Source organism: Capra hircus, chromosome 3 (genome assembly GCF_001704415.2).
Source record: "Capra hircus breed San Clemente chromosome 3, ASM170441v1, whole genome shotgun sequence".
Taxonomy (NCBI): Eukaryota; Metazoa; Chordata; class Mammalia; order Artiodactyla; family Bovidae; genus Capra; species Capra hircus.
Window position 1 is genome coordinate 61625057 of NC_030810.1, and position 14229 is coordinate 61639285.

The 14229-nt window shown below is 37.6% G+C and overlaps 1 protein-coding gene across 1 annotated transcript in view; it reads left to right on the plus strand.

The window, feature by feature from the left end:
- Window positions 1-14229, plus strand: part of SPATA1 (spermatogenesis associated 1) — a gene marked incomplete at its 5' end in the record, with an annotated part of 53920 nt that overhangs the window by 4315 nt on the left and 35376 nt on the right. The window contains 4 exon segments of the mRNA XM_018046502.1: window positions 1776-1882; window positions 4789-4906; window positions 13075-13128; window positions 13221-13452. Coding sequence (XP_017901991.1) covers window positions 1776-1882; window positions 4789-4906; window positions 13075-13128; window positions 13221-13452 — 511 coding nt within the window.

Here is a 14229-nt window from a genome sequence, read left to right on the forward strand (position 1 = left end):
GTCCTGATACCTCATTAGAATATCAGCTTGTATATTTTTGAGATTAATTCTTTGTTGCTTCGTTTGCTGAGAGTAATCTTTAAATGCCCTGAAATTCAAAATACAGCATATAAGAAACTTCACTATTCAATCTATGCAGACATCTTAAACTGTTAGTTAATATTCTGACATCAAAATATACAGATAATATGCTTGGTCTATCGGAGAAGGCAATGGCACCCCACTCCAGTACTCTTGCCTGGAAAATCCCATAGATGGAGGAGCCTGGTAGGCTGCAGTCCATGGGGTCGCTGAGGGTCGGACACGACTGAGCGACTTCATTTTCACTTTTCGCTTTCATGCATTGGAGAAGGAAATGGCAACCCTCTCCAGTGTTCTTGCCTGGAGAATCCCAGGGATGGCGGAGCCTGGTGGGCTGCCATCTATGGGGTCGCACAGAGTCAGACACGACTGAAGCGACTTAGCAGCAGCAGCAGCATGCTTGGTCTATAAAAACAACTTGAGCAAATTACTCATTCAACAGCCATTTTCATTTCCTATAAGAATTACTAATATTAGTAAAAATAAAATTTTTTTTAAATTAAAAAAATAAATAAATAAAATAAAATGCTCAAAAAAAAAGAAAAGAAAATGTATAATTAAAGAAAAAAAAAGAATTACTAATATTAATGTGAGGTCATATTTACTTCAAATTTAAAAAACATTTTTCAGATACAGACTTCCCTGGTGGTTCAGACGGTAAAGTGTCTGTCTACAATGTGAGAGACCTGGGTTCGATCCCTGGGTTGGGAAGATTCCCTGGAGAAGGAAATGGCAACCCACTCCAGTACTCTTGCCTTGAAAATCTCATGGACAGAGGAGCTTGGTGCAGGCTACTATCCATGGGATCGCAGAGTCAGGCACGACTGAGCGACTTCACTTTTCACTATACTGTAGTGTATAATCATTTAAATGCTTTTGACTTTTAATATGGATGAGTAGCAAACTTCCATTGAAGTAAAAGTCTTTATTTGCTATAACTGTTTTGTAGAAATCTAAATATTCTTCTCAGTGGATGAATTCTAATTGAGGTCATAAAACAATAGAAAAGATGATAGTACATATAAGCACAGACAACATATAAACACAAACAGTCTAAGCTTACAGACCTGCCCTATGTGGAAACAACAATTCCTTTTCCATCACTAGTCAGGAATAGGTTCTTCCTCAGATTCTGGTAAACAAAAATATTCCCCAAACCCCTGTATTCCAACTTCAGCAGGTTAGAACTAGCAATCATCACAGCTGTGTTATATATATATAAGGATTTTTTATATATATAGAATAAGGAATATATATATATATATAAAATAAGGAATATATATATATATATATACATATATATAAAGAATAAGGATTCCGTAAAATCACACAAATTAAACTGTGTAGGTAGAAGTCAGGGAAAGGGGCAATGGTTGGTAATAGGAAATCTGATCTTGGCAATCTAGTGTCCTTATTGCAAGCCACAAATGTTTTGTGTGTCATATATATGTTAAGGAAATCTAGCACCACATCTAGGACATTGTTTCCAAGGGAAAATATGCTCCAGTGCCTAGTAGCCAACTTAGCGTATTTCAGGCTCTTTGTTTTGTTTTTTTTGTATGTGTTTGTTCAAAAGGATACATATATACCTTGTTTATTTCAATGATGTTTATTAAACTCAAATTCTAGAGGATATTAATTGATTTTTCTCACTTAAAAATGATTTTAACTGGCTTTATTCTTAATTTATTCAGTTGGTGGAACTTCATGTTTTTTATGTCCCTGAAGGATCATGGAATTATAAGTTAAATACCATTTCAATAGAAGTTGTTAACGAATTCATTTCAGCTGGATTTATAAGGCAAGTATTTTGTAATCACATTACTATGTGTCTGAAAAAGCAATCTTTTTTTTCTGCAGAGAAAAATGCTTTGTGGAAATTCAGAAATTGTAAGTGAAAAATATCTTGTTCATGTGGTGGATCCAGTCCCTGTCTTGATGAATACTATCAATAAATAGTACTATGTAACTGTTAAAAAGTGCCATAGGAACAGATGTCACTTAGCCATAGCACTGCCACCTAGAAAACAGAGTATAACTAACCTGTGTAGTAACCAGGCTATACACAAAGAGAATAAGACCGTATTTACCTGAAATTAGAAACCTACTGAAAAGCTGTGAATAGTGGCTAAACCAGTATATCTACAATGACTTTTTCACTGAACTATTTAAAAATAGAAACACAATATATATATATACATATAACATATATATGGGCTTCCCAGGTGGCGCTAGTGGTAAAGAACTCGCCTGCCAATGCAGGAGACGTGAGGCACACGGATTTGATTCCTCAGTCGGGAAGATCCCCTGGAGGAAAGCCGGGCAACCCACTCCAGTATTCATGCCTGGAGAATCACATGGACAGAAGAGCCTGATGGGCCGTTGTCAACTGGGATGTAAAGAGTTGGATACGACTGAAGCGACTGAGCACGCACATAACATATATATTATTTCACCTTCACAGAAACACACATGATACTATGTGTTCTAATTGCCTGTTGTTATTTCTCTCCAGGACACCTCAGTCTTCCTAATCTTCCCCATCATTTTTTTCAAGCACATGAACTTCCTTTGTGTTCTGAAACACATTAGACATAGCCCTACCTCAGAACTCTTGTACTTGCTGTTTCTTTTGTCTAAAATGCTCTTTGTGCCTTTACATATGCTATCTCATCTCCTTCATTCATGTCTTTTCTCCAATAGTACTTTTTTGTTTATATTTTCTCTCATCAGAATACTCATCCTTGCCTGCTTTATGTTTCTCTATAGTACTGGGCTTCCTTGGTAGCTCAGCGATAAGGAATCTGCCTGCCAATGCAGGAGACGTGGGTTTGATCCCTGCATTGGAAAGATTCCCTGGAGAAATAAATGGCAACCCACTCTAGTGTTCTTGCCCGGAGAATCCCATGGACAGAGGAGCCTGGCAGACTATAGCCCATGCTGTCACAAAGAATCGGATAGGACTGAGTGACTAAACAGCAACAAATAGTACTTAGCAGTGTCTTACGAATTAAATTTTTTCTTACTTACTTTGTTAATTTTTCACTTCCACCATTAGATTGTAAGGTCTATAAGGGCCAAAATATTTGTTTTGTTGATTGCCTTATTCTCAACCCTACAACAATATCTGACACAAACAGGAGCTCAATATATATTTGTTAATTGAATGAGTTAATTATATAATATTCCCCTAAAAGTCTAGAAAAATAAGGACTCAGAACAAGAGCTTTAAATTTTAGATGTTGAGGAATGAAGTGTTCCCAATAAGCAAAGATGTATAGTCTGATGACATTTGATCATCAAAGAAGGTCTTAAGCACTAGCTAACACTGTCAAATTTCCAAAATAAATATCTGTGGCTAAGTCCTTCTTTAAGATACATATAATATTATATAAATATCATTGCATGGTTTTATTTTAATAAAAAAACTGAAGGTAGATGAGAAAAGTGAAATTGAAGGTAGATGAGAAAAGAAAATGTCTTTTTTAGTACAGAAAAGACTTTTATAAACTGTACATTTGGATAATTTAAAATTTTAATGATTTTATTAATTAAGTGACTTTTAACCATTTTGTAAAAAAAAAATTTACAGCCTTCAAGCCTACAAAGTTCCAAGCAATGTAGAAACACAATATATTAAGCTATATGCTACTGGTAAGTCACTTCAGTCGTGTCTGACTCTGTGTGACCCCATAGACGGCAGCCCACCAGGCTCCCCCATCCCTGGGATTCTCTAGGCAAGAACACTGGAGTGGGTTGCCATTTCCTTCTCCAATACATGAAAGTGAAAAGTGAAAGTGAAGTCGCTCAGTCATGCCCGACTCTTAGCGACCCCATGGACTGCAGCCTACCAGGTTCCTCCATCCATCAGATTTTCCAGGCAAGAGTACTGGAGTGGGGTGCCATTGCCTTCTCCGATTAAGCTATATATGATCTATTAAATTGGGCTTCCTTGGTGGCTCAATGGTAAAGAATCCGCCTACTATTGCAGGAGACATGGGTTTGATCCCTGGTCTGGGAAGATCCCATATGCCGTAGAGCAACTAAGCCTGTGCTCTAGTGGCTGGGAACTGCAACCACTGAAGCCAGGGCACCCTAGAACCCATGACCCTTAACAAGAGAAGCCACCACAATGAAAAGCCCTAGCACCACAACTACAGAGTAGCTCCTACTCATCACAACTAGAAAAAAAGCCCTGTATAGCAACAAAGACCCCAATAAGCAAAGATGTATAGTCTGATGACATTCAATCATCAAAGAAAGTCTTAAGCACTAGCTAACACTGTCAAACTTCCAAAATAAATATCTGTGGCTAAATCCTTCTTTAAGATACATATAATATTATATAAATATCATTGCATGGTTTTATTTTAATAAAAAAACTGAAGGTAGATGAGAAAAGTAAAATTGAAGGTAGATGAGAAAAGAAAATAAGTCTTTTAGTACAGAAAGGACTTTTATAAGCTGTACATTTGGATAATTTAAAATTTTAATGATTTTATTAAGTGACTTTTAACCATTTTGTAAAAAAAATTTACAGCCTTTAAGCCTACAAAGTTCCAAGCAATGTAGAAACACAATATATTGTTATATGTGATCTATTAAATTAGTATTTAGACTTGAGATAAAAGACTAAAGCTATTAAATCTTTATTATAGCTGAAACCTATTTTATTTTACATTATAAGGCAATGTCATGATATTTCAGAGTATCTCCTCACCTAACTTTACAAGACCTGAGGGAGCATCTCAGTGAGTTCCTTGGTGAAGAAGCTGTTGCAGAGAAATTTTTATTTCTCAAATGCATTGGAAATAATCTAACTGTAGTAAGTTTTATTAATTTTTCCTTTTGATTATAGAAAAGCATACCTTAACAAATTTTCTTTCTTAAATGCTTATCAACTCAACTCCTTAATATACTATGCAATATGTAATTTCAATCATAACAAAATGGAAATATCATTTAGCACACAGGTCATCAAGAAAGGATGGGCCTTTCTGGTATATTACTGTGCACTAAAATATAGCGGGGCGGTGGGGGGGGTGGGTTGGTGTGTAAATTTCCCTGGGGAGAAAAGAAACACAAATTTTAAATGTGATCATATATTTTAAAATTTAATAGCATTAGAAGCTTTATAAATGAGCATTTGTGGGGAAAAAAATGGATTCTCATTTGTTAGGCCACAACTAGCCTTGTTTGATGTGGAATGGCTCCAATATACTGTGTTTGATGGGGCAGGAATCAACTATTCTCAACTGAACACTCCTATTTGTAGCTTCAGTAGCAGGATTTTCTAAACAGAGAGTTTTCCTAGCTGAAATCTCAGTCCAGCAAACCATTAGATCTCAAAGTTTCTGGTTTCTCTTATTTATATAAGGTTTATTTCTCTAATCAAGATTTTCCCTACTTAAACTCTAAGTAGGCAAGAATCCCTTAGAAGAAATGGAGTAGGCCTCACAGTCAACAAAAGAGTCAGAAATGCAGTAATGCAGTACTTGGGTGCAATCTCAAAAACAGAAGAATGACCTCTTTGTTTTCAAAGAAAACCAATATCACAGCAATCCAAGTCTATTCCCCAACCACTAATGCTGAAGGAGCTGAAGTTGGATGGTTCTATGATGACCTAAAAACGCTGTTGAACTAACACCCTCCAAAAGATGTCTTTTTCATCATAGGCAACTGGAGTGAAAAAGTAGGAAGTCAAGAGGTACGTAGAGTAACAGGCAAGTTTGGCTTTGGAGTACAAAATGAAGCAGAGCAAAGGCTGACAGAGTTTTGCCAAGAGAACGCACAAGTTATAGCAAACACTGTCTTCCAGCAACACATGAGATGATACTACACATGGACATCCCTAGACAGTCAATACCGAAATCAGATTGATTATGTTCTTTGCAGCCAAAGATGGAGAAGCTCTATACAGTCAGCAAAAACAAGACCGGGAGCTGACTATGGTTCAGATCATGAACTCCTTATTACCAAATTCAGACTGAAATTGAAGAAAGTAGGGAAAACCACTAGAACATTCAGGTATGACCTAAATCAAATCCCTTAGATGGAAGTGACAAATGGATTAAAGGGATTAGATCTGAGAGAGTGCCTGAAGAACTATGGGCAGAGGTTCGTAATATTGTAAGAAGGTGGTGATCAAAACCATCCCCAAGAAAAAGAAATACAAAAAGGTAAGTGTTGTCTGAGGAGGCCTTAAAAATAGCTGAGAAAAGAAGAGAAAGGAAAGAAAAAGATAAAAGGAAAGATATACCCATCTGAATTCAGAATTCCAAAGAATAGCAAGGATAAGATATGATAAGAAAGACCTCCTAAGTGATCAATGTAAAAAAATAGAGGAAAACAATAGGATGGGAAAGACTAGAGCTCTCTTCAAGAAAATTAGAGATACCAAGGGAATATTTCATGCAAAAATGGGCACAATAAAGGACAGAAATTTTATGGACCTAACAGAAGCAGAAGATATTAAAAAGAGGTGGCAAGATTACACAAAATAACTATACAAAAAAAGATCTTAATGACGCAGATAACCATGATGGTGTGATCACTTGCCCAGCGCCAGACATCCTGGAATGTGAAGTCAAGTGGGCCTTAAGAAGAATTACTACAAAGTTAATGGAGGTGATGGAATTTCAGCTGAGTTATTTCAAATCCTAAAAGATGATGCCATGAAAGTGCTGCATTCAATATACTGGCAAATTTGGAAAATTCAGCACTGGTCACATGACTGGAAAAGGTCAGTTTTCATTTAAATCCCAAAGAAAGGCAATGCCACAGAATGTTAAAACTACCACATAGTTGCATTCATCTCACATATTAGCAAAGTAATGCTCAAAATGCTCCAAGCTAGGCTTCAACAGTACATGAACCAAGAACTCCCAGATGTTCAAGCTGGATTTAGGAAAGGCAGAGGAACCAGAGGTCAAATTGGCAACATACATTGAATAATAGAAAAAGCAAGAGAATTCCAGAAAAACATCTACTTCTGTTTCACTGACTACGCTAAAGCCTTTGACTGTGTGGATCACAACAAAGTGTGGAAAATTCTGAAAGAGATGGGAATACCAGACCACCTGACCTGCCTCTTAAGAAATCTGTGTGCAGATCAAGAAGCAACAGTTAGAACTGGACATGGAACAACAGACTGGTTCCAAATTGGAAAAGGAGTATGTTAAGGCTGTATGTTGTCACCCTGCTTATTTAACTTATATGGTAAGTACTTCATGTGAAATGCAGGGCTGGATGAAGCACAAGTGGGAATCAAGTTTGCCCAGAGAAATAGCAATAATCTCAGCTATACATATAACACCACCCTTATGGCAGAAAACAAAGAGGAATTAAAGAGCCTCTGATGAAGGTGAAAGAGGAGACCAAAAAAGCTGGCCTAAAACTCAGCATTCAAAAAACGAAGACCATGGCATCCAGTCCATCACTTCATGTCAAGTAGATGGGGAAACAATACAAATAGTGACGGAATTTATTTTCTTGGACTCCAAAATCATTGCAGATGGTGACTGCAGCCTTGACATTAAAAGTAGTTTGCTCCTTGGAAGAAAAGTTATGACCAACCTAAACTGCATATTTAAAAGCAGAGACATTACTTTGCCAACAAAGGTCCATCTAGTCAAAGCTATGGTTTTTCCAGTAGTCATGTATGGATGTGAGAGTTGGACTATAAAGAAAACTGAGCACCAAAGAATTGATACTTTTGAACTGTGTTGTTGGAGAAGACTCTTGAGAGTCCCTTGGGCTGCAAGGAGATCAAACCAGTCAATCCTAAAGGAAATCAGTCCTGAATATTCATTGGAAGGACTGATGATGAAGCTTAAGCTCTAATACTTTGGCCACCTGATGTGAAGAACTGACTCTTTAGAAAAGACTCGAATGCTGGGAAGAGATTGAAGGCAGTAGGAGAAGGGGATGACAGAGGATGAGATGGTTGGATGGATCACCAACGTGATGGACATGAGTTTGAACAAGCTCTGGGAGTTGGTGATGGACATGGAAGCCTGATGTACTGCAGTCCGTGGGGTCGCAAAGAGTTGGACAGGACTGAATGACTAAACTGAACTGAAACTGTAAAATGCAGTTTATTTCTATTCTACTCTAGTTTAAACATATTATTATTATGTATTTGCTTATTGGTTATTTGTTTAACTCTGCCTAGACTGTAGCTCCCTGTGAGCAAAGACCTTATTTTATTCACTATTTTATTTACAAATGCCTGACAAGGCTTTTAGCACTTAGGCATTTAAATGTTTATTGAAAAAAATTAATAATGAGTAATAATGAAAAAAATAAACATCCCCCCCAAAGTAGTACTGTAGAGGAATTTGCTATTGGAATTCTTGGGCTTATCTACTAGATTTGAACATTTTGGCATAGAGTTCTGTTCCATACACAGAACATTAATTTACTGATCATAAGATTATTTCCCTTAATCTTGGAAGAAAAAGAATTACTCCCATAAATTTTTGTTCTTTTTCATGATATGTGAAATTACTAAATATCAGCCACAGAATTCTGAATTGGAAATGATCTGACAATAATTAAAATCAAATTCTAAACTGTTTCTAATAACTGTTGTTTATTTTCGACAAATAGTTATTGATGTTTTTCTCTATACAAAATGAGAGAAAGAAAAGAATTGGACATAGATTTTTCCCTTAAAGAATATTCAGGATGCTTGGGGCTGGTGCACTGGGATGACTCAGAGGGATGGTATGGGGAGGGTGGTGGGAGGGGCGTTCAGGAGTGGGAACACATGTACACCCATGGTGGATTCATGTTGATGTATGGCAAAACCAATACAATATTGTAAAGTAAAAAAAAATAATAATAAAAAGAATATTCAGTGTAGTGGTGAAGACAAAATACACAAATAATTAAAACAGCATATTCTGTATATTTCGATGATCACAATTTGTTGACAATTTGATCTCTGGTTCCTCTGCCTTTTCTAAATCCAGCTTGAGCATCTGGAAGTTCACGGTTCACATACTATTGAGGCCTGGCTTGGAGAATTTTGAGCATTATTTTGCTAGTGTCTCAGATGAATGCAATTGTGAGGTAGTTTGAGCAACCTGTGGCATTGCCTTTCTTTGGGATTGGAATGAATCTGACCTTTCCCAGTCCTGTGGCCACTGCTGAGTTTTCCAAATTTGCTGGCATATTGAGTGCAGCACTTTCACAGCATCATCTTTTAGGATTTGAAATAGCTCAACTGGAATTCCATCACCTCCACTTGCTTTGTTCATAGTGATGCTTCCTAAGGCCCACTTGACTTTGCATTCCAGGATGTCTGGCTCTAGGTGAGTGATCACACCATTGTGATTATCTGGGCCGTGAAGATCTTTTTTGTTTAGTTCTTCTGTATATTCTTGCCACCTCTTTGTAATATCCTCTGCTTCTGTTGGGTCCATACCATTTCTGCCCTTTATTGTGCTCATCTTTGCATGAAATTTTCCCTTGGTGTCTCTAATTTTCTTGAAGAGATCTCTAGTCTTTCCCATTCTTTTTTCCTCTATTTGCATTGATCACTGAAGAAGGCTTTCTTATCTCTCCTTGCTGTTCTTTGGAACTCTGCATCCAGATGTGTATATCTTTTCTTTTCTCCTTTGCCTTAACTTTTCTTCTTTTCTCGGCTATTTGTAAGGCCTCCTCAGACAACCATTTTGCCTTTTTGCATTTCTTTTTCTTGGGGATGATCTTGATCCCTGCCTCCTGTATAATGTCATGAACCTTCATCCATAGTTCTTCAGGCTCTCTATCAGATCTAATCCCTTGAATCTATTTCTCACTTCCACTGTATAATTATAAGGAATTTGATTTAGGTCATACTTGAATGGTCTAGTGGTTTTCCCTACTTTCTTCAATTTCAATCTGAATTTGGCAATAAGGAGTTCATGATCTGAGCCACAATCAGCTCCCAGTCTTGTTTTTGCTGACTGTATAGAGAGCTTCTCCATCTTTGGTTGCAAAGAATATAATCAATCTGATTTCAGTGTTGACCATCTGGTGATGTCCATGTGTAGAGTCTTCTCTTGTGTTGTTGGAAGAGGGTGTTTGTTATGACCAGTGTGTTCTCTTGGCAAAACTCTAGAAGCAAGAGAGTTCCAGAAAAATATCTACTTCTGTTTTATTGACTATGCCAAAGCCTTTGACTGTGTAGATCACAACAAAGTGTGGAAAATTCTTAAAGAGATGGGAATACCAGACCACCTGACTTGCCCCTTGAGAAATCCATATGCAGGTGGAAGTAACAGTTAGAACTGAGCATGGAACAATTAACTGGTTCCAAATCGGGAAAGGAGTATGTCAAGGCTGTATATTGTCACCCTGCTTATTTAACTTATATGCAAACTACATCCGGAGAAGGCAATGGCACAGCACTCTAGTACTCTTGCCTGGAAAATCCCATGGACAGAGGAGCCTAGTAGGCTGCCGTCTATGGGGTCGCATAGAGTTGGACATGACTGAAGCGACTTAGCAGCAGCAGCAGCAGCAGGGTACATCGTGAGAAATGCTGGGCTAGATGAAGCACAAGCTGAAATCACAAGCTGGGAGAAATATCAATAACCTCAGATATACAGATGACACCACCGTTATGGCTGAAAGCAAAGAGGAACTAAAGAGCCTCTTGATGAAAGTGAAAGAGGAGAGTAAAAAAGTTTGCATAAAACTCAATACTCAGGAAACTAAGATCATGGCATCTGGTCCCATCACTTCATGGCAAATAGATGGTGAAACAGTGAAAACAGTGACAGGCTTTATGTGTGGGGGTTCCAAAATAACTGCAGATGGTGACTGCAGCCATGAAATTAAAGGACACTTGCTCCTTGAAAGAAAAGTTGTGACCTACCTAGACAGCATATTAAAAAGCAGAGACGTTACTTTGCCAACAAAGGTCCATCTAGTCAAAGCTGTGGTTTTTCCAGTAGACATATATGGATGTGAGAGTTGGACCATAAAGAAAGCTGAGTGCCAAAGAACTGATGCTTTTGAACTGTGGTGTTGGAGAAGATTCTTGAGAGTCCCTTGGACTGCAAAGAGGTCCAACCAGTCCATCCTAAAGGAAAAAAGAAAGAAAGAAAAAGAAAGTGAAGTTGCTCAATTGTGTCCCACTCTTTGTGACCCCATGACTGTAGCCCACCAGGGTCCTCTGTCCATGTAATTCTTCAGGCAAGAATACTGGAGTGGGTTGTCATTTCCTTATCCAGGGGATCTTCCTAACCCAGGGTTCGAACATGGGCCTCTCCCGCATTGCAGGCAGATGCTGTAACATCTGAGCCACCATGAAAGCCCCAGATCAGTCCTGAATATTCAGTGGAAGAACTGATGCTGTAGCTGACACTCCAATACTTTGGTCACCTGATGCAAAGTGACTCATCTGAAAAGACCCTGAAGCTGGGAAAGATTGAAGGTTGGAGTATAAGGGGACAACAGAGGATGAGATGGTTGGATGGCATCACCGACTCAATGGACATGAGTTTCAGTAAACTCTGGGAGTTGGTGATGGGCAGGGAGGTCTGGCATGCTGCAGTCCATGGGGTCACAAAGAGTGGGACACGACTGAGCGACTGAACTGAACTGAACTGATTCTCTATATTTAGAAGAAAAAGAGACTGCTTCCAGAAAGAGAAGAGGTGAAATGGAAAACTTTAGGAAAGAGGTGATCATCAGCTTGGATTTTGACAGATAAATATTTAATCTTGCAAAAATCTTGGGTGGGAGAAGCTTTCTGAGTAGAGAAAGCAGAATGAGCATGGAAGTGGCTAAGCAAGCAACTACAGAAAAGTGACTGGTTCAGTTTTTACTGGAGCATTGATTGTGTGAAAGGGAATAGTAGACATTTGTAAATGTAGGTTGTTGAAGGTCTTGAATGCCAGATTAAGGCATTTGGATTTTTTTTTTTCCTGAAACTTTGTAGTTTTTGAGCAGAAGATAACATGATGAAAGCCTTAGGAAACCAGAGACAGGAATTGTAACCAGGAGTCTTACAGTGGCTATGCAAAGATAAGAAGAGTCTCAGGAACAGGCTGGCTCTCAGATTTCATCTACTACTATTTTCTTCTTGGTTCTACATTTTAGCCACAAAAGTCTTCCTGTGGTCCTCACATGAAGCCAAACTCACATCTATTTCATCATTTTTGTACCTGCCTGGAAATCACTTCCCCCAATTTTCAAATAGATTGCTTCTTTTTTTCATAATTCAGTTCTCAGTTCAATTATTGTCTTTTTTTTTTTAAAGTCCTTCCCTGACCACCTAATTTTTAGATATTCTTTCTCTGAATTACTCTCTATTACATCACTCCATTTTATTTTCATGAATCACATATCACTACCTTAAATCATGTTTATTTTAACATCTGCTCTCCAAGTAGAATATAAGCTACCTGAGAGCAGGGACTTCACATTGTTTACCATCCCCTATAGAACACTCCCTGATACATAGTATGCCCTCCATAATTGTTGAATGAATAAACAAGTAACAAATTAACTCTGTGGGTCTAACATTTAGGAAGTAAAGTTTACAAAGTTGGATTCTGGAACTAGATTACCTGGTTTTGCGTCCCAATTTGGAAACTTCCTATTTCTACAATCTTAGGCAAAATACTTAACCTCTCTTTGCCTCATTCTCATCTGTGCCTCATATAGACAATATGTATGCCTATCACGTGGAACTGTGAGGATTAACTGAGCTTTATATGTAAGTGTAAAGCATTTAGAATAGGCCCTGGCACATAGTAAGTCCATGCAAGTGAGAGCCATAATTACTGTTGTTAAATGACATAGAGTTTCAATTATGTTTAGCACACTGACTAGAAGTAGGATATATTCTAACCTTTTCTAGAATCTAGCTTAGTTACCAGCTTTAGTACCAACTGTTTGATGTGATTTTTATATCACAGATATATGCCTTCTGCAAAACAGTGAGATTAAAGAAAATGCTACAAAAGCTTTAATTATTTTTTCATTTGTTTGTAGGTGAAGACAAAGCAAGAATCAGAACTGAAACTCAAATCATTTGTTCCTCCATATGTGTGTAATTTGACATTTTAAATTTATGCTAATTTTTTATCTTATTGCTTTTTAAACTATAAACTAATTTTTAAATTTCCTGTATGTTTTAGGCTCTTCAACCAGAATTATACTTGCTTCCTATAATGGATCATTTAGGAAATATTTATTCAGCATCAGCAGCAGTTTCTTTAGATGAACAGCAGACTAACAATGGTGTTGCTGAGCCTGACGGAATAATACACAGACCACTTAGTATAACTCCATCAAAGGAAGAACCTGGAACAGATCCTAGTTTTTTAGAAAATGCTTTGAAAGAACTTCTTGACAAGAATCAGGAAGAAGGTGATTTCAACTGGAATGAAGTTGTTATAGTACATTTTAATAGTCAAGTCTGGGCAAACTCTGGGCAAATCTAGCCTTACAAATACAGGCAATATAATAGGAAAGCTCCAATTCAATTTGGGAATTTTTAAAAATAGTTGTACGAGTTGGGAGGAAAAAGAAAGACTAATCTAAATACTATGCTAAAATAAAATCAAAATACAACACAAAGTCTACCACCTTTTATAATAGTTTCAGATAAAGTTAAGGCTAAAGGAGAAGGAAAGTGATTGTTACATAAAACTTTATTGTTTTAAGTTCAGGAGTATCTTATCCAGGCAAACAATATCAGGCCAAAGCAAAATAACTTTAATATTGGGAGACATTTGTATTTCAGACTAAAAATTTTTGTATGATTACACATACCAACTTACTGGTAATTTAGTTCTCAAAAAGTGGTAGGTTTTTTAAAAAATCAAAATTAAACCTATATAAATTAAGCTGGTACTGCTGCTAAGTCGCTTCAGTCGTGTCCGACTCTGTGCGATCCTGTAGACAGCAGCCCACCAGGCTTTCCCGTCCCTGGGATTCTCAAGGCAAGAACACTTGAGTGGATTGCCATTTCCTTCTCCAGTGCATGAAAGTGAAAAGTGAAAGTGAAATCGCTCAGTTGTGTCTGACTCCTAGCGACCCCATGGACTGCAGCCTACCAGGCTCCTCCATCCATGGGATTTTCCAGGCAAGAGTACTGGAGTGGTGCCATTGCCTTCTCCCAAGCTGGTACTACACTCTAAGAAT